Here is a 24008-nt window from a genome sequence, read left to right as displayed (position 1 = left end):
ATTGGTTACAACATCTATATCCGAACACGCACAGAATTCAGTAGCAGACCTTTCTCAAAAGCTGCGCTCTCCGAAAGATGAAGGAACATTAAGGGCACAACTTGTGGTTTAAAGAGACAAACTCTCTTGGAACAATAGTAAAGAGTCCAGTAGCACCTTTAAGACTAACCAACTTTATTGTAGCATAAGCTTTCGAGAGGCACAACTCTCTTCCTCAGAGTTGTGGCTCTCGAAAGCTTATGCTACAATAAAGTTGGTTAGTTTTAAAGGTGCTACTGGACTCTTTACTATTTTGCTACTACAGACTAACACAGCTAACTTCTCTCGCAACAGGATTTCTCCTTGTTCAAAAGTGACAACGGCAAAAGAAAAGGTTGTAAATGTCATCTTTCTGTATGCACAGAGGCCCTTGGTTTTGCATGTTCTAGAATGTCATCAGGGAACAACCCTAAAGCCCTCCAAAAACAAACCCAATTCTGAGACCTCTACAACTCATGCTGGTGATGGTGTAGCGATTAGAGTGTCAGAGTAGGATCTAGAAGACCCAGGTTCAAATCCCCCACTCCACCATGAAGCTTGCTGGGAGACTTTGGGCCACTTGCGTACAGCCTAACTTACCTTAACAGGGATGCTGAAAAGATAAAACGGAGGATGACACAAGCTGCTTCGAGTCCCCTTTGGGGAGAAAGGCAGGGAATAAATCAAGTAAATAAATAAATAAAATTAAGATCATTTGCACAGATTGCCTTTTTTTTTTTACATATTCATGTTTCTGGTAGTCACAGAACGTCAAAGAGAAAGGCAGGGCAGAGATCCTACTAATCTCTCTCACTGTCTTTTGCACACTTTCAATTGTGCATTTGAAACAACGAGAACTAGAAACGTTTTTGTCACTAGAAAAAAGAAAGAAAACAAATTCTCAAGTTGAATTTTTATACAGACCCATAGGGTATGTGCAACTTGGACTACAGGGTGTGCATTAATGGTCTGCCGTGCAGGTGTGTACTCCCAATGTACTGGAATTTTGCCACCTACCTGGGCAATAACTGGCAGAACCTGTTTTTGCAGTTTTAAGTGCAGCCAGAAGAGAAACTCATAGCAGGAATTTGTAGCTTGATAGGGAAGGTTAGTGAAAAAGCATCTGACACCACTGCTTCCCCAGCCATTCAACCAGTATATTTTCAAGCAACCCACTTTAACCTAAAAGGTACTGTTGAGTCTCTACAAAAAGAATGGGCCTTGTAAATGACAGCACCAAAAACTTATTTACTGAACTGTATTTACAGACGTCCTTTTGCCTCCACCCCGAGAAGTTTACAACAAAACACAACCAACGCAAAAATAAACCTTGAAAAGCCCAAATGCAAAAAAGTCTAAGCTAAACAATAGCAACTGCAGGACAACCAAAACAGAGCACTGGGATAAGCAAAACAGAGTGCAGTGGGAAAGGGGGTGTGGGTCACTGGCTTAACTGAAATGAACGCACAAGGGTGTGTGTGTGGGGGGGGGGGGTATATTTCCCTTCTCCTTTGAAAAGAGAGCCTGTGCCTGCAGAAATGCACAAGGTGAAGGAGTCCCAAAGGACAGGGCCACCACAGATAAAGCCCTGCTCTTCATTGAGGACAGCCCAGCACTGATAATGAATGGCATCCAGAACTGGGCTTCCCTGGTAGATATTAACATCTGGGGATGGGCTCTTCTCCCCATACATGCTGGATTCCAGGGACTCATGTCTCCTCCCACACTCCACCTCACTTCGCCATCCCAAACAACTGTTTCATAACTGGCATATTTTCTCCCCCATCCTACTGATTTCCTGCCATCTTCCATTGGTGTTTGTCTTTCCCGCCTCGCCCCCTTCCTATCCAAGCCGCCACCAAGCTGTCTTCCCATTGTCACTTCAGGAAATATTAGCCTGGCAAAGGCAGCCAGGTTGCTGGGAGACGGGACAGAGGGAAAAAAATTACAGCACTCCAAGCACAGAAGATTAAGGGGATTTGGATGAAGTTCCAGAAACAACAATAGTGGCCATTTTTTTCCTGCCAATGCACGGGGTTTGTTTTCACATCAAGCCAGAAAGTAACTTCTCATTCCCTCTAAGAAGCCTGGAAAAACTCCGAATGGTGAAAGAGACAGAGGGGGGAAAATCCCTCCCAAAATTATGCCAAAATCTTCCACGTGTATGCTCTGGAAAAACTGGAAGGAGTCGATCTGCTTACTCTTCTGCCTTGTAAAAAAGGATGAAAAAGTTACTCCATGCTCCCCAGTATTAGAAAAGTTGATTACTTCTGGACTGTGTTCAAGATGCTGGCTTTAGTCTTTAAAACTCTCTGTGGTTTAAGTTTCTCTGTGAGAGTATCTTCTCCCAACAGGGGCTCTCCCATCCCCTACCCAGAGCTTCAAGATCAGTGAGTGAGGTCCCTCCTTTGGGTTCATACAGAGGGTCAGAACAGCTGTTAAGGGCAGCAGGGCCTTTTCTGCAGTGGCCCCTCTTTCTAAGCATTTTGAAAACATTTTTTAGTCACAAGGACCTTTTTAACAGACTTGATAGTCCTTAAAGCTTTCTGCTGGCTTGTTTGACAATGTTTTGTAAATATAGCCTGTTCAGTTCTGCGCACAGCTTTGGAAGCTGGTAAAAAGTGTCCTAATAAGTTTTAGGAGATAATAAATTATACAAGTCTAATTATACAAGGCTTGCATACTGTCAAGCCACAACCAACTCAGGACCATTCAAGGCAGGAGAGGAGCCGAGGTGGTACACCATTGCTTGCCTCTGCATCGCACCCCTACACATCCTTGGTGGTCTTCCATCCAAGTAATAGCCATGGCCAACCCTGCTTAACTTTCCATTTCTGATGAGACTGGGCTGGTCTGGAGTATTAGACGGCTTTAAAAAGCCCATTTGCTTTTTAAAAAACCTATTAAAAGAAATTATATGTGGCTCATTCACAGCCCGACAAAAATAAACTCTTCCAGTTGACGACAACTTCTGTGCCAAATTTCCCGGAAGCAGGCCATACTTACTTCCGGTGAGTGGACCAGAAGTTCATTTTGAGCCTGGGTGATGGACGCACGAAAGCCCTTACCTGCGGTATGAGGCGACGCTGGTTCTACGGCCTCAGTGAGAAGGGCTTCTGGGATGCTCAGAATTTCAAGAGAGATTGCGCACTCCACCCAGGTTCCTGATATACTGGCTCTCCCTCTGCCACTCGCAGTTATGAGCATTGGTGGTAAGCCAATGCCTCGGAGTAAATACATATTCCCTTCGGTGAGTAAAGCCCAGCATGGCATCCTGTGAACACCCCTGGGCAACTCCAGCAAAAAAATTAAGACGCAGCAGCTCTCTCTCTCTCTCCCTGCCAAGCTGAACAAACCAGTTCCCTTTACTTCAGGGAACAGAAGAGGAACCAAACACAACTATCCGTCACAGGGGAAAAAATGTTTACCGCAGTCACTCATCTCCATCGCTCACACAACCTCCCCTTCTGCCATCCCACGCTCTTTCTTTCCCCACAGTGCCAACCGAAGAGGAACAGGGGACAGACCAGAGGTGGGAAGATTATGATGCAGTAGCCACTTCTAGCTCGTGGGATCTTCTTCTCAAGCATTCCAACACGTTTGCCGGCAACACTGAGTGAGGGCGAACTCTACGGCATCACAACTCTGTCTCCTCCCCAAACCCTGCTCCCAAGTCTCCAGGAATTTCCCAACCCAGAGTTAGCATCCCTAGTTGCTCTGCAGGGCAGAAGAATAAACTCCTGAAGAAAACATGCAATAAACACTCAACTGCATTGACAAACACAAATTAAACTAGAGGAAGAAAGAAACCCCTAAAGCCCCTTGAAGGTTACCAGAGAGAGGGAGATCTCCTGTCTACCATCAGCGGCAGTGGAACCGAACAGCGGTCAGCCAGAGGGGAAGGCAGGCATGCCCACACGATGACACCCATGTTCTAGAATGTTCTACATTCGCTCCTGTGCGTATGCACTTCCAACTGCTGAACTGCCAGAGACCGCAGTGGGAAGTGGCAGCCCTCCTCTTCTCTTGACCATATGCCTCTTGACACATGACGCAATACCAAAGCAGCAATACACACAAACCATATCTACCTTGTAAAAAGTAAATGCGGCTGACCGGTCTACCGGTCAGCAGCGCTTCTGAGGCGTGTATCTCAATGGTAGTCTCCTATGAAGACAAACCCCAACAACAGAACAGAGCTACAGGATGAGGGGGGGAGGGGGATGACTCACCATCTCGTCCAGGGCATAGCGGAGGAGGCCATGCTCATACAGGATGAAAAATCGGCGCTGCCATTTCTGGAAGAAGAAAAAACACACACACACACACATTAAGATATGGAGATTTAAACTGGAAGCCAGTTCTGAGACGCTCAGCACACCCAGCCCTTACCCAATCCAGCCTCTCCACATCTACTCTGGAAAATTTTATCCCCTCCATCTTCCCATCAAGAAACCAAAGGCCAAAGCTGAGATCTAATCTAAGCAGCTCTAGGGCACTCAAACCAGATGCCTGAGAGGGTATTTACAACCAGCAGATCCCCTACCCACGAGCCCAGTGCTTAATCCACAGCCTCTTCCCAAGCACCTGACAGGGACCCACCAGGGTCAGCCCCCTTGAAAGTACGTCATGATTTGCTCCTGCTCCCAGGTTCAGTGTCCGGATCCACACCAAGCTTGAGAGACTTGTAAATGTAGCTGGAAGTCTCCCAGCACATCTCACAGTCACTCCAAAGGCAGGCACAAAAATCCCACGCTCCCTTAATGCTGAGATGTGTCACTGGTCCACCCTTCTGTACTGGACTCTAGATTGGCATGAATTATGCAAAATGTGGAATGCCTCCTTAACTTTGCATAATTTATTCTGGGTTGGAAGGTGCGAGGGAGAAGCTCTACACTGCACTTTGAGTCCTGGAAATCTTATTCAGCCACTTCTCTGGCTTCTGAGATAGCAGGAAGAACTGCATCTATGAGGGTTAAAGGTAAAGGTAGTCCCCTGTGTAAGCACCGAGTCATTACTGACGTCGCATGACAACGTTTTCTTGGCAGACTTTTAACTGGGCGGTTTGCCATTGCCTTCCCCAGTCATTTACACTTTACCCCCAGGAAACTGGGTACTCATTTTACCAATCTTGGAAGGATGGAAGGCTGAGTCAACCTTGAGCCGGCTACCTGAACCTGGCTTCCACCAGGATCAAACTCAGGTCATGAGCAGAGCTTGGGCTGCAGTACTGCCGCTTACCACTCTGCACCACGGGGCTCTTTACCTAGGAGGTTTAGAGACTCAGTTTTTCCCACAGAACAGAAATGCACAGAAATCTGAATTCCATGCCAAATGTGACATTCTATGCTCTTCCTGCGCTGCTGTAGAACTGCGACACATACGCAGCCCCTTGTTCTGATCCATTTGGGTTGTTCCTCTGCCTGACTGTTCCTGTGAGAGATACCTCCACCCTTACCCGAGAGCGATGCACAGGGTTGTCGAAATCGGTGCCTTCGGGTGCCAGCAGGAGCCATCCACCATAAATGGGCTTGGCCTAGGGGAAAAAAAGGGAAGAAAAAGCTTATCAGAACTTTTTAAAAAATGGTACATGATTTTATCCAATGACACCCATCACGTAAACTACCGCTTATGGAATCTGGCGCAAATGCCCAGTACATGTTTGCAGGATGAAAAAACCCGTAGCAAAATATTATATAAGGTCCAGAGCTCAGTGGCAAAATAAAATGCTTTCTATGCAGGAGGTCCCATAATTCAAGAGAGAAAGAGATGATCCTGGAAAGCTGGAGCTGTGAAAAACAAGCGAGCTCTCGGAGAGTTTCTAGCAAAAGAAGCTGAATAGGTCTGGCTAAGCTTCAAGCCACATGTTAAAAGGGCACCAGAAGAACCCAGCAAAGCGAGTACTGTAGAATAAGAGAAGAACAAACAAATGCTGATTCCGCACACATTGGATAATACACTTTCAATGCACTTTAGCTATCGTTTGGAAGTGGATTTTTTGTTTCACACTCAAAAAATTCAGTTCCAAATGATCTCGAAAGAGGATTGGAAGTGCATTATCCAATGTGTGCGGAATCAGCTATAGTCTCGAGTCCATCTCCATAACACAAGCACTGAATTATCCTTGCTGCTGGAATCTGATTAAGTGTCCACCTATTTCAAACTTCTATCTGCCACCCTAAGGGACTAAAAACTCGCTTGCAAAAGAAAGCACATCAACAGAATCTCAGAATTACATCCCCGTAACAACTCACACTGCAACTCCACACAACTGCACAGTGGCTTATACATCTCAGGTCACGCACAACTTCGCTCACCTCTCAGGGCAGGGGTACACACCTTTTAAAGAAATATTATCAGCTCACCAAAGAGGAGAAATCCTACGCATACACACAGCATCCCTCACATACTATGTCAGCCACTTGTGGGACAGCAATAGTTTGAAAAAGAACAAACTCTTTACAGGCATTTCTCTGCCTGGTTGCTTGGAGATTTTGATTCGCTACAAGTGACCAAGGGAACGCCCATTTATAGGCCTGGTGCACCCATCTGCCACCTTTATGCAGAGAGTCTGTAATCCTCTGCCTACTTATCGGAGTCTTCTAAATTAAGTAGGGTCTCCTTCTGAGTAAACAAGAGATCAGGTGGCCTTCTGCTCTCTTTCCTGCAGTTATCTTTTTGCTGTTTTGACTGGCACCTACTAATTGTGTTTTGTAAGCAACTGCAAGAGTTTAAATAAAATTAAAATGAAACAGAATTACTCTGCCCTTTCTCTCTTGCTGCTCCTCTGTCTGCACCTCCCATCCAAAACATCTTTTTGATGTCACCTATCTCCCCTCCTCCCAAAAAACCCATTTCCCATGAAGGCTTAACACTTCGTATTCATCACCTATTAGACCTAAGACCAAGACTATGTATTTTTTGACTTCCTTTACGTCTTGTCTTTTTCCTTAATAGGGACCCAAAGCAGCATAATAATACTGTCCTCTTCTCCACAACAGCCCTCTGAGGTAGTTCAGGTTAAGTGTGTCTGGGAGGACACCCAACGAGCTTCCATGGCACAGCCAGGAATTGAACCTGGATCTCCAAGATCCTAGCCTGACACTCTAACCACTAAGAAACACTGGCTCTTCTATAACTGAACCTACATTAATCCCAACTTCTACCTATTCCTCCGTCCTTTCCCGCCTTCCCCTGAAACTTACAGCAGCCTGGAAATTTTTCAAGGCTAGTGTTTTTCTGTTCTTACTCCGAAGCATCATGCACTCTGGCTGTGCATTATAAAATAGCAGGAATAACAAAGGAAATCAGACAGAGATAAAGAGCATTCTTTCCTACAGACAAATACATGCGATTGAGTTTTGGGTGGAATTTGCCACGCCCTCATGATAAGGACTCTGACAGATTTTAGCAATTCAAAAAATTCAGAAACGAGCATTGTGCGGTCATGCTCAAAAAGATTGACAGTGCACTCCAAAGCAGTTACACTCCTCTAGACCTAGTGTGGTGTAGTGGTTAGTGTCAGAGCTACACCACACGAGACGAATTACACAAGGACGCTCAAGTGAAGGGAAACACAATTTTATCCAGGAACCGTAGCTTGAATTTCACCGCTCTCTACAGAGCCCGCAAAGATTGCTCCTTAGAGGGTTTGTTAATTTCCTCTTTGCTTCCTCAAAGGCCCTGCCAATTATTAAGGAACCCTCTGAAGAGGAATCTTTGCATAGAAAGATGAAATTAACAAACCCTCAGGAGCAATCTAGCCGGCTCTATAGAGAGACGTGAAATTCAAACTACGCTTCCCAGCTAACATTGCGTCTCCCTTCACTTGAGCGTCCTCGTGTAATTCATCTCATGTGGTTTAGCTCTCAAACTATGGTCTGGGGAACCCAGGTTCAAATCTCTGCTCTGCCATGTGAGCTGGGGGCAGTCACGTACTGTTAGCCTAGCCTAACTTCTGAAGTTGTTGGGAGGGTAAAATGAAGGAGAGGAGAACGATGTAAGCCACTCTGGACTCCCCATTGGGGAGAAGGGCTGGGTATAAATGAAATGGGAGTAAACAAACACCCCTTTCCTTGTTTTCTACTCTAAAGCCCCGATCCCCCAGCACAGCGCTCATGTACTCCATGGTGCCCATTCATATATTTCTTGGTGCTCACATGCTTATTTCACAAAGTAAAGAGCCAATCCTGGCTTTCTTTGCACACCAACGGAACAAGCGATGCTCCAGAAGAGTCCAGAAGACATCCCCTTTGGGTCTGCAGAGAACACCTGCCAGGAAAGAGCTGCTTCCATCACAGGATAATGCTTGGCTTGGGGTCTCCCAATGTTTTCCAGTTGTCCCCAGACCCCACGGCTGCCATGGCCAACACAGAGCCAACTGTGCTGGATTCAACACCTCAATGCACAAACTTTGGGAATGGTTCGAAGAGTGATATGGAATATGAATGTATTTCACTGCCTAAACACACAACGCTACCATACACCGACCCAGATGGTTTGATGATACTGAGCTGTGGTCAAAGGCACAGAAAGAACCGGTTAACTGAGATCTGTTCAGAGGCCAGGGATTGGGCCTAGTAAGGAAGTCTACCACTGAGCTACGGACCCTCCCTAAATATAAAATATCTATTTTAAAAAATTCTGTGTTGCCTCTTGCCAGACCAGCTGTTTTATTAATACGAAAGTAAAGCAGGTCACCTTCAGGGAAGTTGCTGACACCTGCAGTTTGTAAGGCGTGAATTTGGAAAGCTGAAACCCACTCTCTCTCTCTCTACATATTTTAAAGAAAAATGGAACTATCAAAACAAAATCTAGTTACTTCAATTTCAAACCAAACACAGGAACTTTAGCACTGATTTAAGCAGCAACTACTCCCCAGACTTGCTCTACCAGTTACAAGATTTCAAAACAATTAAATACACAGGCACGCTTTTATGTATATATGGTAGATCTGTCAACACCCCACACCCTTCAGAAGCATGGGAATTGTGGGGAGATTGCTTTCTTTTTTTAAAGAAAAGACATGGTTCTTATCTGTCCTTGTATGGCAAGAGAAAGCAGTCCTTGGAAAAACAGAAAGAAATGGGCTAGCAAACTCTCTTTAAAACAGTCTCACTGACAATGTAATTAAAATAAAAACAGAAATGATTTAGATAGTTATTCCCTGCTCTTCGGCCCTAGGGGGACCCAACACGGCTCACTTCATTCTCCCCAATTCCGTATTACCCTTACAGTAACCACCCTGTGAGGTAGGAAATGCCAAGAGTGACTGACACAAGGTCACTAAGAAAGCTCCCCTGGCAGTGGGGGGTTTGAACCCGGGATCTCCCAGATCCCAGCCATGTGTACTGGTCAGCTCTCCTCACCTACGGTGGGAGAAGACAGACCCAGTTCTTCTAATGGAGGCATCTCCTTCTCGCAAGCTTAGATGCCAAGCTTCAATTAACCTTGGTTATGTTTCGATGGCTGAGACCAACATTGTGTCTTTTTGGCTTCTCAGTTTGAAAAAGACTGATTTTGCTTTTATTGCTGTTAAACTTTTTATAGATTCACAGAGCTTTTTAATTATGGTTTTTTAAAAAAAAATCTCAGAAGGCCCTTTTGGAGTCTTTGGCTAAGCAGTGGAGTATAATTTTCTAAAATAAGAATAAAAACAATATCACTACTAGATCTGAGAGAAGATCCAAGTTCAAATCCCTGCTCACTTACAAAGCTGACCTGGGCCAGCGGCTCTCCAGCGTTACCTCCCTCACAGAAAGGTCACAAGGAAAAACAAGCTTTAAAAGTTAACCCAATTCACATGTGCACATGCAGGCCAGAACCAACCCTCAATGTACAACAAGCTGCATAAGCCACCTCCACTGAGTAGTCCTATATTCCAGCAGGGTGGATTTGATTTACATCGAATCAATTTAAATCATGATTTAAATTCTGGGTCAGTAAGACTAGATTTAAATCATGGTTTTCTACATAAAGACTCATTCTTTTCTACATAACGACTCCTCACACTTAGCTTCTTGTGCAGATCTATTCTACTCCCAACAATCTTCTATTCATTGAATTTTTTGAAACTTAGCACTTAAGAGGTAAGGGGTTGGTTCTATGTACAAAGATTTGCAAAGGAACAACGGGATTAAGGTCTTTTGCTCATATAAAATGTTTATTTTATAACCTTTTTGCTGTGAAGAAGAGACGTGATCTCTGCAGACACAAATTCACAGTTTTGAGAACTGTAAAACCAAGCACCTGTGATCATATCTTCTAGATAGAAAAACTGCCCAATCATCTTACAGAAACCTCTGGAACAGCATGACATTGTGAACAGATTAATGGAATTCGTTTACCACAATTTTTAAACATTGCATGAATATACAGCCTCATGCTACATAATTAAAAACTAATCCCTATTTCATGATGATAACCTTTGGACTATAATGAAAACTATGTTTAGATAGATTTTCCCCTCAAAAACATTTTATTTAAAAAATCTGATTTAAATTCTTTAAAAAATCTGATTTTTTAAAAAATCATTGATTTTTATCCACCCTGTATTCCAGACAGCAAGGAAGCTCTGCTCGTAGGACTGGTCTTGCAGAAAGACTTTGTGTCGCTCAATTTTCGCCCTGATGCTGGAAGCATTCCCAGGTTCCTTCCTAGACAGGGCAAGTACAGTAATCATCAGGGATATTCTGGTAAGGAATGATCATTTTTACCCCTCCCTTTGCTTACTCCCTTTGCCAAACAAGAAGCGTGCCTACAGCAGGCAGGATCTTTTCTGCAGGTGCATCCCACATGCTACAGCATCCCACCCTTTTCTCCCCAAAACGGCTTACAATCTCACCCTCTCCTCCATTTTATCCTCACAACAGCCCTGCGAAGTATGCTAGAATATGAGACAGCACATGTGTGTTTAACTAGCCCCAAATTACCCAGCAAGCTTTCCTGACAGACGGGATTTGAACCCAGATCCTAGTCCAACACTCTAACCACTACACCACACCAGTGCATTGTTATTTGTTACATGTACTTATAAAGTCATCTCCCCCCCTGCCCCCCCTCTCACAAGTGCAAAATATAATTAACTTTTTTTGGAAAATGCAGCTGAAAATCCTTATTCATGCCTAGTAAACCCAATGCAAATGCACTAATTCCAGTTCTGCCACGCCCTTCTTTGTGCTTTTCCAGCATATTTATTTTACAGGGCAGCTGACTGCACATTTCCTGTGCTTCCACAATCATATCACGCCCCAGTGGAGTGTGGAATAAAGGGTCAAAGGTTCCTGAAGACACTGATTTTAAAGAAAGCAAGTTTCTAGCCCTTGAGAATAAGGTATGTTTGAAAGGGAAATCTCAGAAGCTGGAGGAGAAATAAAGAGGATTTCTGGGCCTGGCATGGGGCATTAATGACCTTCACACAGAGCTCATCACATGACTGACTGACTGACAGAAAGAAGTTAAACCACTCTTGGCCAAACAGTGTAATCTGCTAAGCATCCCACAGATCGCGGCTTTCCTTAGTGCATAATTTAATTTCCTTTTCCATTTATCACAGTTTTATCATGGCCTTCCATCTAAGAATCTCACAGTGGCATAATGCACTGTGTACGCACAACACCCCTGTTGGGTAGGCTAGGCTAAAAGCAAGCCCTAGGGCAGGACAGTGAGCCTAAAGCAGGGGTGAGCAAATCACAGCCTGAAGGGCTCATCTAGGCCACAGGAGCCTCTTCCCCAGCCCTTTAGCTGCTGAAGGATTTGCTGGTAACCTCAGCCAGGGGGCAAATGTGCCTGATAAACTGCTAAATGGTTGGAGGGCCATTCAGATAACCCATGTGCAGGAGGGAGAGGGCCACCCTCGTTGCCATAAACTTGAAGAGCTGGCATCCAAACCAGAGCTCTCAAAGGGGGACAGAGACTCAGAGCCAAGCTACAAGAGACCAATTACACAAGAAAAAGCACGTGAAGGGAGTCACAATGATAGCCGGGAAGCTGAGTTTTAAAAGAGATCGGAAGGCTATATCAATTTCCCCTCTCTAGAGAGCCAGGGAGATCTCTGCTCAGAGGGTTTATTAATTTTCTCTTTGCCTCTGGAAGGCTTTGTCAGTTTCACCTCCCTTTCTAAGACCAGAAGAGGAAATGAACAAACCCTCTGAGGAGATCTTTGCAGACTCTATAGAGAGGGGAAATTGACAAAGCCATCGATCTCTTTTAAAACTCAGCTTCCCCGCTAACACTGCGACTCCCTTCAGGTGCTCCTCCAGGTGTAATTCATCTCTTGTAGCTTAGCTCTCAGATGTGGCTCCCCAGCTGAAAAAAAAATTGCACACCCTTCATCTAAAGTGTGATGAGAAACTCCAGTGGGGGCCACACCTCAGTGGCAGAGCATCTGCTTGGCACGCAGAAAGCCCCAAGTTCAATCCCCAGTTAAAGGGATTAGGTGATGGGAAAGACCTCTCCCTCAGACCCTCGAAAGAGGCCACCAGCCTGACCAGACAATACTGAACTTGATAGGCGAAAGGAGAAGGCAGCTTGGGGTAGCTGGGTTAGTCTGTGGCACTAAATCTTAAAAACCAACAGATTTATCATATCATCAACTCTAATGGGCTAGACCCCGTGTCATCAGTCACACATCTGTCAAGTTTCAAGGCATACACACACACCATTTTTCCTTACGTCATAACTGACAACTTCAAGATCACGCCGAGCTCTATCATGGAGAGATTTCCTAGGTTTCCCCTGAGCCCCAAATCCTCAAATCCAACCACTATCGGAGAATATTTGCAAATACAGCAACCGCAAAGATCAGAGAAGGCACACCCATAAATGTTTTTATGTTTTCTGCAAAGCCACATTAAATATGACAGATGCTGCCAATTCAAGAAAGCTCAGCATATTGTGTGACTTTTAACTAACCAATTAATACACATGCAGAACGAACTGTCTGTGGATGACAGACTTAATTAATATCTGGCTCTGCAGAAAACAGATCACCCAAATCAATCTGCATAAATTGGTACAGAAGTAAGAAGAGTTCTAAAGGGAATCTGCACTCCTGGGCATCTGATAAAGTGAGCTCAGACCCGAGAAAGCTTATGCTGGAATAAACTGTCTTCTAAGGTTTCACTGCACTTCTATTAGACTTTTCATTGATTTCTGACAGTAGAATAGACCCACATAGGCCTTGTTTTCAAAGAGGCATTCCCTCAGGATGCAGGAATGCCTCTTTCTAAGATGCCACCGGTGGGTTTTGTTCAGCACTTGTGTTATAAGCAAGCTACTTCTTTGTTAAATTTGTGCTGTTCAGTCAACAACACAAACCTTTTCAAAGTCCCCCCCCTATTTATTAACTAAGACTCAAACATGCAGACAGGTCCAAACCAATTCTCTGCCTTTCCTAGACCTCGAAGAAATTAATATTCATTCTCTCTCTCTCTCTCTCTCTCTCACACACACACACACACACCCCTACCTCGAATTCAGAACCTGCCTCCCCCAGAGCCTTCCAGGCACTCCTGACGCGACCACTTTTCCCTCGGATCATGGCTTCCTGCTGTTGAGATCCCACAACTTCTAGCTGCTCTCCCTTCTGCGTGAGGTTTGGCTGATGCACCTTCTTCCGGCAGAGCTTCTGGGATCCCCTCCCATCACCCACACAGGCACACACCTTTTGCAGCCTACCAATCCTCTCCTTCCCCACTCCCTGGCGTTGCCTGAAAGGGTGAGGCGACGGTGAGTCTCTTTCTCTCTCTGCACACCACAGTTATTAGGACAAGGCGGCAGCTCACGAAGAATCCCTTTCCTCTGCAACAGCGCCCCGCAACTACCCACAATCACCTGCTGGCATGTCACCCTCACCTGTCTGTGGTCAAGGTGCAGCCACCAACACTAACTTTCCTATATGAAATTCCGTGGTTCAAGAAAAACCATCAAGGAGAAAGTGGGTCACTTCCGGCTCAAAAGCGTCATTATGAATCATGGCAAGTTACAACGTAAAGCCTGACTTCTACACAGGGAATGTGCACAAGAAATCTATTAAAACCACAACATAAAACAGACATGGATTTTCATGCGTACTGAACAACAGGGCTTTGTCCTGTTTGGGGAACCCATCACAAGTGCCGTGCGCTATAAGGACTTCGAGCCTTTGAGAATTCATCTTGAATTCCACAATAGCAGCATGAAAAGCAGAGGTGCCCTGGCAACCAGGCACATGGAATTTTTCCACTTGTCCTGCAACTACAGCCTCCTTGATGAATATGCAAGAGACTTCCTATATGGCTGCACAGCCTCACTGGGAATTTGCTGGGCTCAGCGAATTTATTTCCGTCTCTTCCAACAAAATGCCCATCAGTCATCTGAAAGCAGGGATGCCACACCCTCCCCCCTCCCACAGAAAGTCAATTTAGCAATATAAGAGGTTTAGCCTGTTTTGAATAAATCTGCATATAATGGGCACATGAATAAAATAATACCACCAAAGAAAACAAAACAAACACTTTGTTTCACACATACTGCAGCAGGCACAATCTAGGAAGCAACATCTTGGAAGAAGTTTTTCACTTCCACCCCACTCCAGCTTAAGAGAATGCCTCTTCCAAGATGACACACGGTATCAACAGTTGTTGCAAGTTTCTCTTACTAAAGCAAATCATATTTTTCTTTTTTAAAAAAATCTGATACTCAGTTGACCAAGGGAACCTTTTAGTCAGTTAAAATTTTTACTAGCGTTTCATTAATAATCACCTTTCCTTTGGAAAGCACTCCACAACAACCTGTCTATTGTTTGTTACCAACATGGTTCAAGCTACCACCAACGCCTTTAACCTTCAGCCATGAACTTCTGTGCTAGAAAAAGTCTCATGGAGGACAAGATAACTGCTAATGGACGGGGTTACTCAGACTGTAAGGTATTATCTCTACAAAGAGAAGCACCTTCAAGAAATATGGAGTCATGTCATTGTCAACACAGATAAAAATGCCCAGAAAATATCACAGAGCATTTCACAGCATTCTTCCACACAGTTGTCAAGACCAACTTGATGGTGGGTACAAGTTAAGAATATGGAAGAAAAATTGTATATTTTAAAAAGGTGTATTTAAAAAATGGTATACATGGCTTTCGGTCTAGTTTCCCGTTATACCTGGAACTCCCTCCCACACTAGCGATGGAGCATTGCCATCTCTGTTCAAACCACTGCTCAAAAACCACCTTTTCTGTTCCCACCCACCCACCCCGTTACGCTGGCTGCTTTCCTTTCTCCATCGCTACAAAGTCAAATTATTTAATCACAGCTTGCTTCCCTCTCAATCAATGGGACACAACATGGCTTGTGCCATTAAAAAACAGCTAAAAACTTGATTCACAAAAATACAACAACAATAATACTAGCATTTGACAGGACAACTTAAAGCCCACTCAGAACGGTTTATAAAGTGTGTTGCTATTATCCTTACAACAATCACCCTGTGGGGTGGATGGGGCTGAGAGAGCTCTGAGAGAGCTGTGACTGACCCAAGGTCACTCAGAGGGCTTCAAGCGGAGGAGTGGGGAATCAAACCCGGTTCTCCAGATTAGAGTCCTGCTGCTCTTAACCACTACACCAAACTGGCTCTCATACAGAGAGATAACCAAAGTATGCTGTTTACTGTGCCACAGACAGCTTTAAAAGGTGATTAGACAATCATGGAGGATAAGTCTACCAGTGTCTACTAGCCACAGCAACTAATGGGAACCTCCCTATTCAGTTGAACTCAGAATACCAGTGGCCAGGAGGCAACTTCAGGAGAACGCCTCGGACTCTAAGCCCTGTTTGTTGGTGCTCCAGAGTAACTGGCTGGCCACTGTGTGAGGCACGATTCTGGACTAGATCGACCACAGGGTCTAAGCCAGCAGGGCTCTTCTTCAGTTCTTAACAACGAACCTCCACTTGCAAATCACCAAAAAAGGATTGGAAATGCTCTGCTCTACACAGCCTCTGAAATCTCTGCATGGTCGGGGCCTTCCTCACATCCTGAGGAGACCCACTGCATAAGATGGGAGCAGCCATTAAGAAAGCTCAAGCTGAAACTGTTCTCACTGACCTGAGTGGGGGAACTATTACTAACCCCTGGTCTGATGCTCAGAGCTGTCTTGGTGGCAACATATTGGGGGCGGCTGCCCCCCGCATGAGGGTCCCAGAGTTTATGAAGGGCTTTAAAGTTTAATGCCAGCACTTTGATTTAAATAGGGACACAACAGACAGCCAACGTTGCTATCTTAAATTTGAGGGTGGTGGTGGTACAGAGTGCCCTCAAGTCATAGCCAACTTATGGCAACCCCTAGTGAGGTTTTTGTGGCAAGATACTAACAGAGGTGGTTTGCCATTGCCTGTCTCTACAATCCCCATCTTCAGTGGAGGTCTCCCATCCAATTACTAGCTAAGGTTGACCCTGCTTAGCTTCTGAGATCTGACGAGATCAGGCTCACCTGGGCTATCCAGATCAGAGTACACCTGAGGGTAACGTGTTCAAAATATTTAAACCCTGCCAGAGAACCACCTGTCGTATTCCATAGCTTCCATATTGCCTTCAAGGGCTTCCTGGGGCAGGGACCTGATCTTTCACTCATTTGACACTGCTATTTATTTTGCTTGCTTTACTCTGTTCGTATTGCTGCCAGTTAATATTTTAATATTGGTATGCGCTGCTAGCTCCTAGGGCATTTTTAAAAAATATTATACACAATTTGGTTACATTATTGCTTTTAATTCTGGAAGCCACCCCCATGAGCAATAAGCTTAATTAACTAAACAAGATGTGCTGCCAGGGACCTGGGAAAGGGAGGAGGTGAAAATTCCATTTGGTCCCTCCCCGGAGAATTATAATCAAACCAATTCCCTATGGGAAGAACTGTGTGGGAGAAGCATCCCCTAGACCTCACTTTAGATGTTGCTACCAGCACTGTCGCCAAAGGGCTCTGAACAGGAAGGAAGGTACCTCTGGGAAGGGCCTGCTCTCTGCCCTGGTGCCACCACCAAGGAGCCCCTGGAGGGTGACACCATCGGGTGTTTAGCACAGACTTTCTGGCTGGAGTTCAGGCACAAGGCAAAGGATTTGTTGGTTTATTTTAGCAAGCAAAATCGGCACGTGGAGCTCACCCCTGATATGCCTTAATGCACAAGGTTTACAAGGTTTACAACAGAAAATAATGGAAAACCAGCATGGTGTAGAGAATAGGTGAACTAGGAACTGGGAAAGCCAGGTTCAAATCTCCACTTTGCCATGAAAGCTCGCTAGGTGACTTTGGGACAGTCACACACGCTCGGCCTAACATACCTCATAGGGTTGTTGTGAGGATAAAATGGAGAAGAGAATGATGTCACCCACACTGTGTTCTCATTGGGGAGAAAGGCGGGGAATAAATGAAATAATTAAGAATGACAAAACATAAATGATAATAAAACAATTTACAAACATGACAGTAACTATCTTCTTAAATAAGGAACCTAGGTGGGAAAGCACAGAGAGGCACAAAAGCAGACCACATGAAATGAAGAAAGAAACACCGTGGATGGTATGGAGAAAATGAAGCGCCCTTTTCCATAATACTAGAAGTTAATAATGTAAACGAACCACATCCCAAGAAAGGTCAGGATGGAAAAAGGAAATCATTCTTCATCTCCACACCAACGCTTTTAACATCTCTTGGAAGACACTCTAACGGCCAACACTCTAACGGCCAACACTCATGGATTTTTTAAAGCTTTTTAAAAGCCAACCAAGCCATCGCAGGCTGTGCACCATGTAAATTCACCAATGGAACCTCCAGCTCCAAAAATAGAATACCAGATACTTTTTCTAGCCTACACAGCCTTCATCCACTGGCTTTGAGAATAATGCTTTGTTAATAAGAACCCCAAACTGCTGCTACTAAATTTGGGAATGGAGAATGTTCCAGTGCAAAATAGAACATTGTTATTTTATATGACAGTTGCAGCAAGATTACTGTATGCGCAGACATGGAAAGTGCAAGAAGTACCTACTGTAGAGGACTGGATTTACAAATTGCTGTACATGGCAGAGATGGATAAAATGACAAGAAAACTTAAAGACCTAGATCCGGGACAGTATTTGGCGGACTGGGCAAAACTGAAACAATTTTTGGAAAAAAAATGGGATGTGAAAGGAGAACTGTGGCAGTTTGAGAACTTTTGAAACAAGACATTTTAAACAGAAGAGAGAAGTGACTTTACCATTAAGAATTTGTATCTATTTTAATCTAAGCTTGGATTATAATATAGCAGAAGAGGGATGAAATTTAGAACTGATTTTTTAAAGAATAAGATAGGGAGGTTATGATAAGTAATACCTGTATCAGAGTATATGAATAAGGGAATAGTTAAACAAATATACTGATGGGGCATACTATATATACTATTATGTTGGTAGATTAGATTGTATATTATATAATGAATGTGCAGTATGGTGCTGTGTGCGGTGCCACATTGGTGGCAGGGTGCACAGTAGGGGTGTTAATATATATTATAATGACAATAGTATATTTGATAGAATATATGTTTAAAAGAAATAGAATATGTTTAAACTAAGACTTTTGTTATATATTATATTATATTATATTATATTATATTATATTATATTATATTATATTATATTATATTATATTATATTATATTATATTATATCATATCATACTGGTCTATACTGAGGGGTATAAGATTTATACTATATTGATAGTATAATTGATAGATGTATATTATACTGATAGAATATTTGATAGTATAATTGATAGAAGCATGCTATATTGATAGGGTATTTGATATATATGATAGAATACCTGGAAAAAAAATTAGAATGTGCTTAGACTAAGGGAATTATCAAGTAGTAAGAGGGGGTAAGTGTTGGAAAGCTGTTGGAAGTCGATAGAAAGGGGGGAGGAAAAGGGTGGGGGATAGGATTAATTAGATATTGAGGGAATGTATGTATTGAATTTGAAAAGTATACTCACCAATAAAATTTTCTAAAAAAAAAAGAGAATAATGCTTTGTTGTTGTTGTTTGTTGTTGTTGTTATTAAGTCCCACCCTCCCCGCAAGCGGGCTCAGGGTGGGTCACAACAATAAATAAAATATACATAGATACAGGGCTTTTTTCTGGGAAAAGAGGTGGTGGAACTCAGTGGGTTGCCCTCGGAGAAAATGGTCACATGGCGGCGCGGAGGGCAATCTCAACTCCCCTCTGTCTGGAGATCAGGGGGCGGGGCCACCAGCCATGTGACCATTTTCAAGAGGTTCCGGAACTCCGTTCCACCGCATTCCTGCTGAAAAAAAGCCCTGCATAGATAAAATCACAATCATTTGGGAGTAGTGGTGTTGTTCACCCAAGTTTGGGGATTCTGTGAAGTCATACCGCAGAAGATCCAGCTCCTACTCAGCCTATACATTTGTTGAGATCAACATCAGAGGCCTTTGGGCTGTGGATACCACCACCTAAGTAAGATGGGCCAGTAATGACTGAAAGGGTCTTTCTTCTCTAGTGACACTGTTTACGAACTCTTTTCTCACAGCAATTTAGCCAGCATCGGATCTGTCATCTTCCAAGGACCAGGTAACAACTTGTCCTTTACCTGGGCGTTTTGTTCAGTACAGTTATTTTGGTTGTATTGTGCAAAACAGAACTGCAGGTTATACCTCCTGTTTTTAAATTGTTGCGCTTTGCGTTACTTTTACTATTGTAGTTTCTGCAAGCTACCCTGAGTATTTTTTAAAAGAAGTGCAGTTTACAAAAATGTCACTGCTGAAGAAGCCACTGCCCAATCACAGCAGAAGTTGGCATTTAGGTAGCTCAAGTCCCCTTGCTCTGAAAGGGTTTATTTTTAATTCCCTTCGGCACAGCCGGCCAGCCTCAAAGCCTGAGGGGGACAGCTATGATGGGAGGAAATGGGGAGAGGAAATGGCTGCCGTTAGGTTTACATGAGGCTGTCAAAGAGCAATGCTGACATATTCCAGGCATTTTCAGCCACTGGGTCACAACCGCCAAGAGGATTCAGCACCATCCAAGGACGGCTGATTCTCTCCACTGGCGACAAGATCCTTTTTTCCCTCTGTAGAATGGGACTGAAGAAGGACAGTACAGTTCCTGCTCCAATGTACCAGACGTTCGGAGGGGGATGACTGTAACTTACCCGAAAGTCTTCATATCCAAAATATGACACTGAAAAGAATGACACAGAACTTTCCCCTGAAATAAATTGCAAGTCCCAGGCTTTTATTTAAATCACAACAATCCTGTGGGGTAGGTCACCATTATTCCAATTTTACTGAGATTGCATTTATTTCAACAAGTCTTGTGCGGGAGACTTAGTTCCCCATGTTAATGAATGGAAGGAGGATCACATAATTCAGAATTTTCATTGTGGGCCAGCCCTGATGGATTTATCTGATGCCTAGGGGGCTGGACCTTTCAAAAATCAATACTGCTTTGCCCCAAAAAGTGTTTTTAGCAGCTCACAAATCCAGTGCCATGTTATGGAACAGATGCACCATCGTCATCTAGCTTTTAAAAAGTCTCCTTTCTCAACAGCCTGCAAGCAATTCTTAGTCATCCTAGATGAATAAGCCAGACACTATTTACATGCCTGGCCTTCAGGGAGGTCATCTCGGTGCTTCCAGGACCGTCACCCGGACAGATGGCCTAACGTCAGCCCTTATTTATAACAAGCTCATCCCCAAACAGAAAACTTCAGGACTCCGTGATCCCAACCCCTCATTGGATGAAATCTCTTTCAAGATCCAATTTAAGTCCGTCTCACTGGCTTCCTGGACATAAATAAATATAGAGAAACACCTGGTCGAGTCCCTGAAGAACGATGCCAAAGAGGGGGCTGGGAAATGTGATCTTCATGAGAAACACTTAAGAACTCACAGCGAAAGAATTCCCCGGCAGCAGCATTACCAACCCGTCAAAACATGCTCTAGAAGTTCAGATTAGTCACTAGGAAAAATTTTTGGCCGAGGGGTAGAGGAATTACCGAGGGTACACAGATGGGAGGGAGCTCTTTCAGCTGTGTGAGGATGCAGGACTATGGTGGATTTTTCTGTTTGAACAGAGAATCTGTTCTTATGTGCCATAACAAGATGCAACGGAGGTATCTATCACTGGGAGTTCAGGTTTTTTTTCTTTTTCCAGAGGGGGCGGGGGCGAGACAAGTCAGATCAGGGAAGTTGTACCAGGAGGAGGGAGTGTTTAGATCGGGAAAACAGCTGGGGGTGGGGAAATAAAGTAACCCTCTTTAAATGCTGCTGACCCAATTTCTCCTCTACCCCATCTGGCTGTTCTGAACTTTTTAAAAGAAAAATCTGCACCACCTGGATCATAGATCTCCCACTCCACACCTAGTTCAGGCCTTATTAGTTTTCTCTGCCTAGGTGGGGAGAAATGTTTTGTGCGTTCCCAAATAATAAATGGCAAACTAACTTCCCCGAAAGGCAACTTTTTACAGCTTCTTCTTCCATATACAAATAGAGGAGAATATCTGAGTACACTGTGTTCCCAGTTCAGATAAGGTGATGCAAGCCAGCGGGGCCCCAGACACACACAAACACGAAATGTGTAAAGGTTCCTTAACCAAGGTCAAGAGGTTTTCTTGGCAGGTATCCACACATCATATGTTCAACTCATGGCAGCAAAATCAATCAGGATAGTTTCAAACCACGCTAAGAGACTGCTGTAGGTGAAAGACAGGAAGGTACATGTATATATATAAAATAGGTCTCTAGTCCTCCTTGGACTGTGGCATTCAGGAGGGATTCAGATCAAGATCTCCTGAGTGCTCAATGTTCACACAGCCTTAAGATGTAATAGTCTTGTCTGCCGCAGCATCATGCCAAGGGCTTGCAACTGTCTGTGACAAATATTAACCTGTTAACAAGCACTCTTGTGCATCGTTTAGAGCTCATGACAAACTGTGGTTTACAAGATGCAGCATAAGCAAACCCAGGTTGGGAGAAATGATCTGAATGCCAACAGTTCAAAACAGGGTTTCATAGTTTGTGGTAGAGCGTTTTCATCACAGCAAGTAATCACTGTGGTTTGTTGCATCATGTGAATTCGCTATCCGTTGATGAGTTGCACAGCTGTGCGATCACAGGCAGCAAATATATTTTAAAAGAGTGCCCTTCCTACCAGAAAAACACAATCATGCTCAAGCCAGAACTTGGTACTATCTATAATTTTCTGCACTACAAACCACACTTAGTTGTGACATCGTCTGAATGCAGCCCATGTCTCTTAAGGGGCCTGAACCCCTGACAAACACACAGTATAACTGCTTTACAAACTCAGCCTAATCTACCCCATAGGGTTGTTGTGAGGATAAAATGCAAAAGAAAATGATATAAACTGTTTTGAGTGGCAGGATATAAAAGATGTAAATAAGTAAATGAATTTGAACTCATCCCTCAGATGAGTGGAAAAACGCAACTGAGACATTTGCTATAGCCTCTTAAGTGTTGTTTGCATAGTATGAGCATTAAGGGAGAGTCTCCACTTGTGAACGAGATGACACAGATGGCCCTTTTGTGTTGCCTTCTGAGCAAGATCTTTAATGGAGTGTATTCACTTGTTCAGTGGGGACCTCTCAAAAGCAGGACACCATGAGGCACAATCCCATGCAAAGTTATGTCCATCTAAACCTGTTGATTTCAGTGGTCTTAGACTGAAACAGTTATACTAGAGTCTGGAGCAACTGCATGTGCAAACAGCTATGGTATCTAGCCAAAAGCATGCAACTTGGGTAGGCTGTTGATTTCGGGGTTGCATATTTCTTTGGACATTTTGCTTTAGATTTTTGGGATTGCAGGAGGTGGAAAAAGTAGTAGGAGGAGATTAATGAGAAGAAATTTCTCAAAATTCCCCCCCCCCCGCCAACTCAGCAATCCTTCCCCCTCCCCGCTCTACGACAAACAGGGTCCAACTGTTTTCAAATGTTATTATTTCCGGTTGCTGTTGCAAATGGCAGAGGTGCCTCTGACAGCTGCAGACCCATCCCCATCCTAAAAATTAGCCAAACAAACATAGATTGTGCAGTATGACACAACCAGCAATGGAGTGAAGAATTCACCAGAGGTGGGGCCGCCTTCCAGGGCTGGTCTTATTGCTGTTCGGAGACTATTTGCAATAAGGTAGCAAATGTCATGGAACAATGTGGCCCGAAACTGACAGTTCCCTTCAGATGTCCTGCTTGAACTCAGTACCCAGAACCAAGGAAAAGTCATACTCTGATGCTGGGCTAGTATTGTTTACCTTTCTCCCCCCCCCCACCCCGACACCTCTATTTAATCATTCTGCCCAGAACATTTGCAGGACAGTGGAAATAAGAACTTCGCACTTGTCTGGAAGAATGATACTTTTAAGTCCATTTCATATAGACATCGTTTTTAAAAAGGTGCCTGCCCAACTTTAGACCCCAAATAAGCATTAGCTGGTGAGAACAAGGCCCGTGCATGAAACAGGACCGTAAACGATTTTTTAATTTTACTTTATTTATTCTCCTCTCTCCCCAATGTGGACCCAAAGCAGCTACATTCTTCTCTCCTCCATTTTATCTTCACGACAACCCTGTGAGGTCAGTTAGGCTGAAAGAGTATGACTGGCTCAAGGTCATCCAGCCAGTTTCCATGACAGAGTAGGGTTTTGAACCTGGGTCTCCCAGAGCCTAGTCCAACACTCTAACCCCCATGCCACACTGCCTCAGGACAGTCTACTCAAGAGGAAGACAGAATACCTTTAAGTTAGCAACAATACCAGTAACTCAGCAGGAACACAGTGTTTTCAGAGCGGTCAAAAATGCTCTGGATGTGTTGTCTCCACAGTGACAACGACCCTGTAAGGTTGATCTGTATCATTCTCCTATTGCAAGTGGGGAGGCTGAGAGAACGGCCACTTCTCCCATTCATGGCAGAGGCGAAAACTGGACCCAGCTCACACACTCTGATG

At 44.0% G+C, this 24008-nt stretch overlaps 1 protein-coding gene across 3 annotated transcripts in view; it reads right to left on the bottom strand.

The window, feature by feature from the left end:
* The window catches only part of MPRIP (myosin phosphatase Rho interacting protein), a 142795-nt gene that overhangs the window by 106110 nt on the left and 12677 nt on the right, over window positions 1-24008 (bottom strand). For all 3 annotated transcript variants that reach the window (XM_054995564.1, XM_054995563.1, XM_054995561.1), the window contains exons 2-3: window positions 5477-5554; window positions 4251-4316 (exon numbers count right to left, since the gene is read on the bottom strand). In XM_054995564.1, the coding sequence (XP_054851539.1) occupies window positions 4251-4316; window positions 5477-5554 (144 nt within the window). The remainder of the gene's footprint in view (window positions 1-4250; window positions 4317-5476; window positions 5555-24008) is intronic.

The sequence above is a fragment of the Eublepharis macularius genome, chromosome 12 (assembly GCF_028583425.1).
Source record: "Eublepharis macularius isolate TG4126 chromosome 12, MPM_Emac_v1.0, whole genome shotgun sequence".
In the NCBI taxonomy this organism is placed as follows: Eukaryota; Metazoa; Chordata; class Lepidosauria; order Squamata; family Eublepharidae; genus Eublepharis; species Eublepharis macularius.
This window is presented reverse-complemented; position numbering and strand designations above follow the sequence as displayed.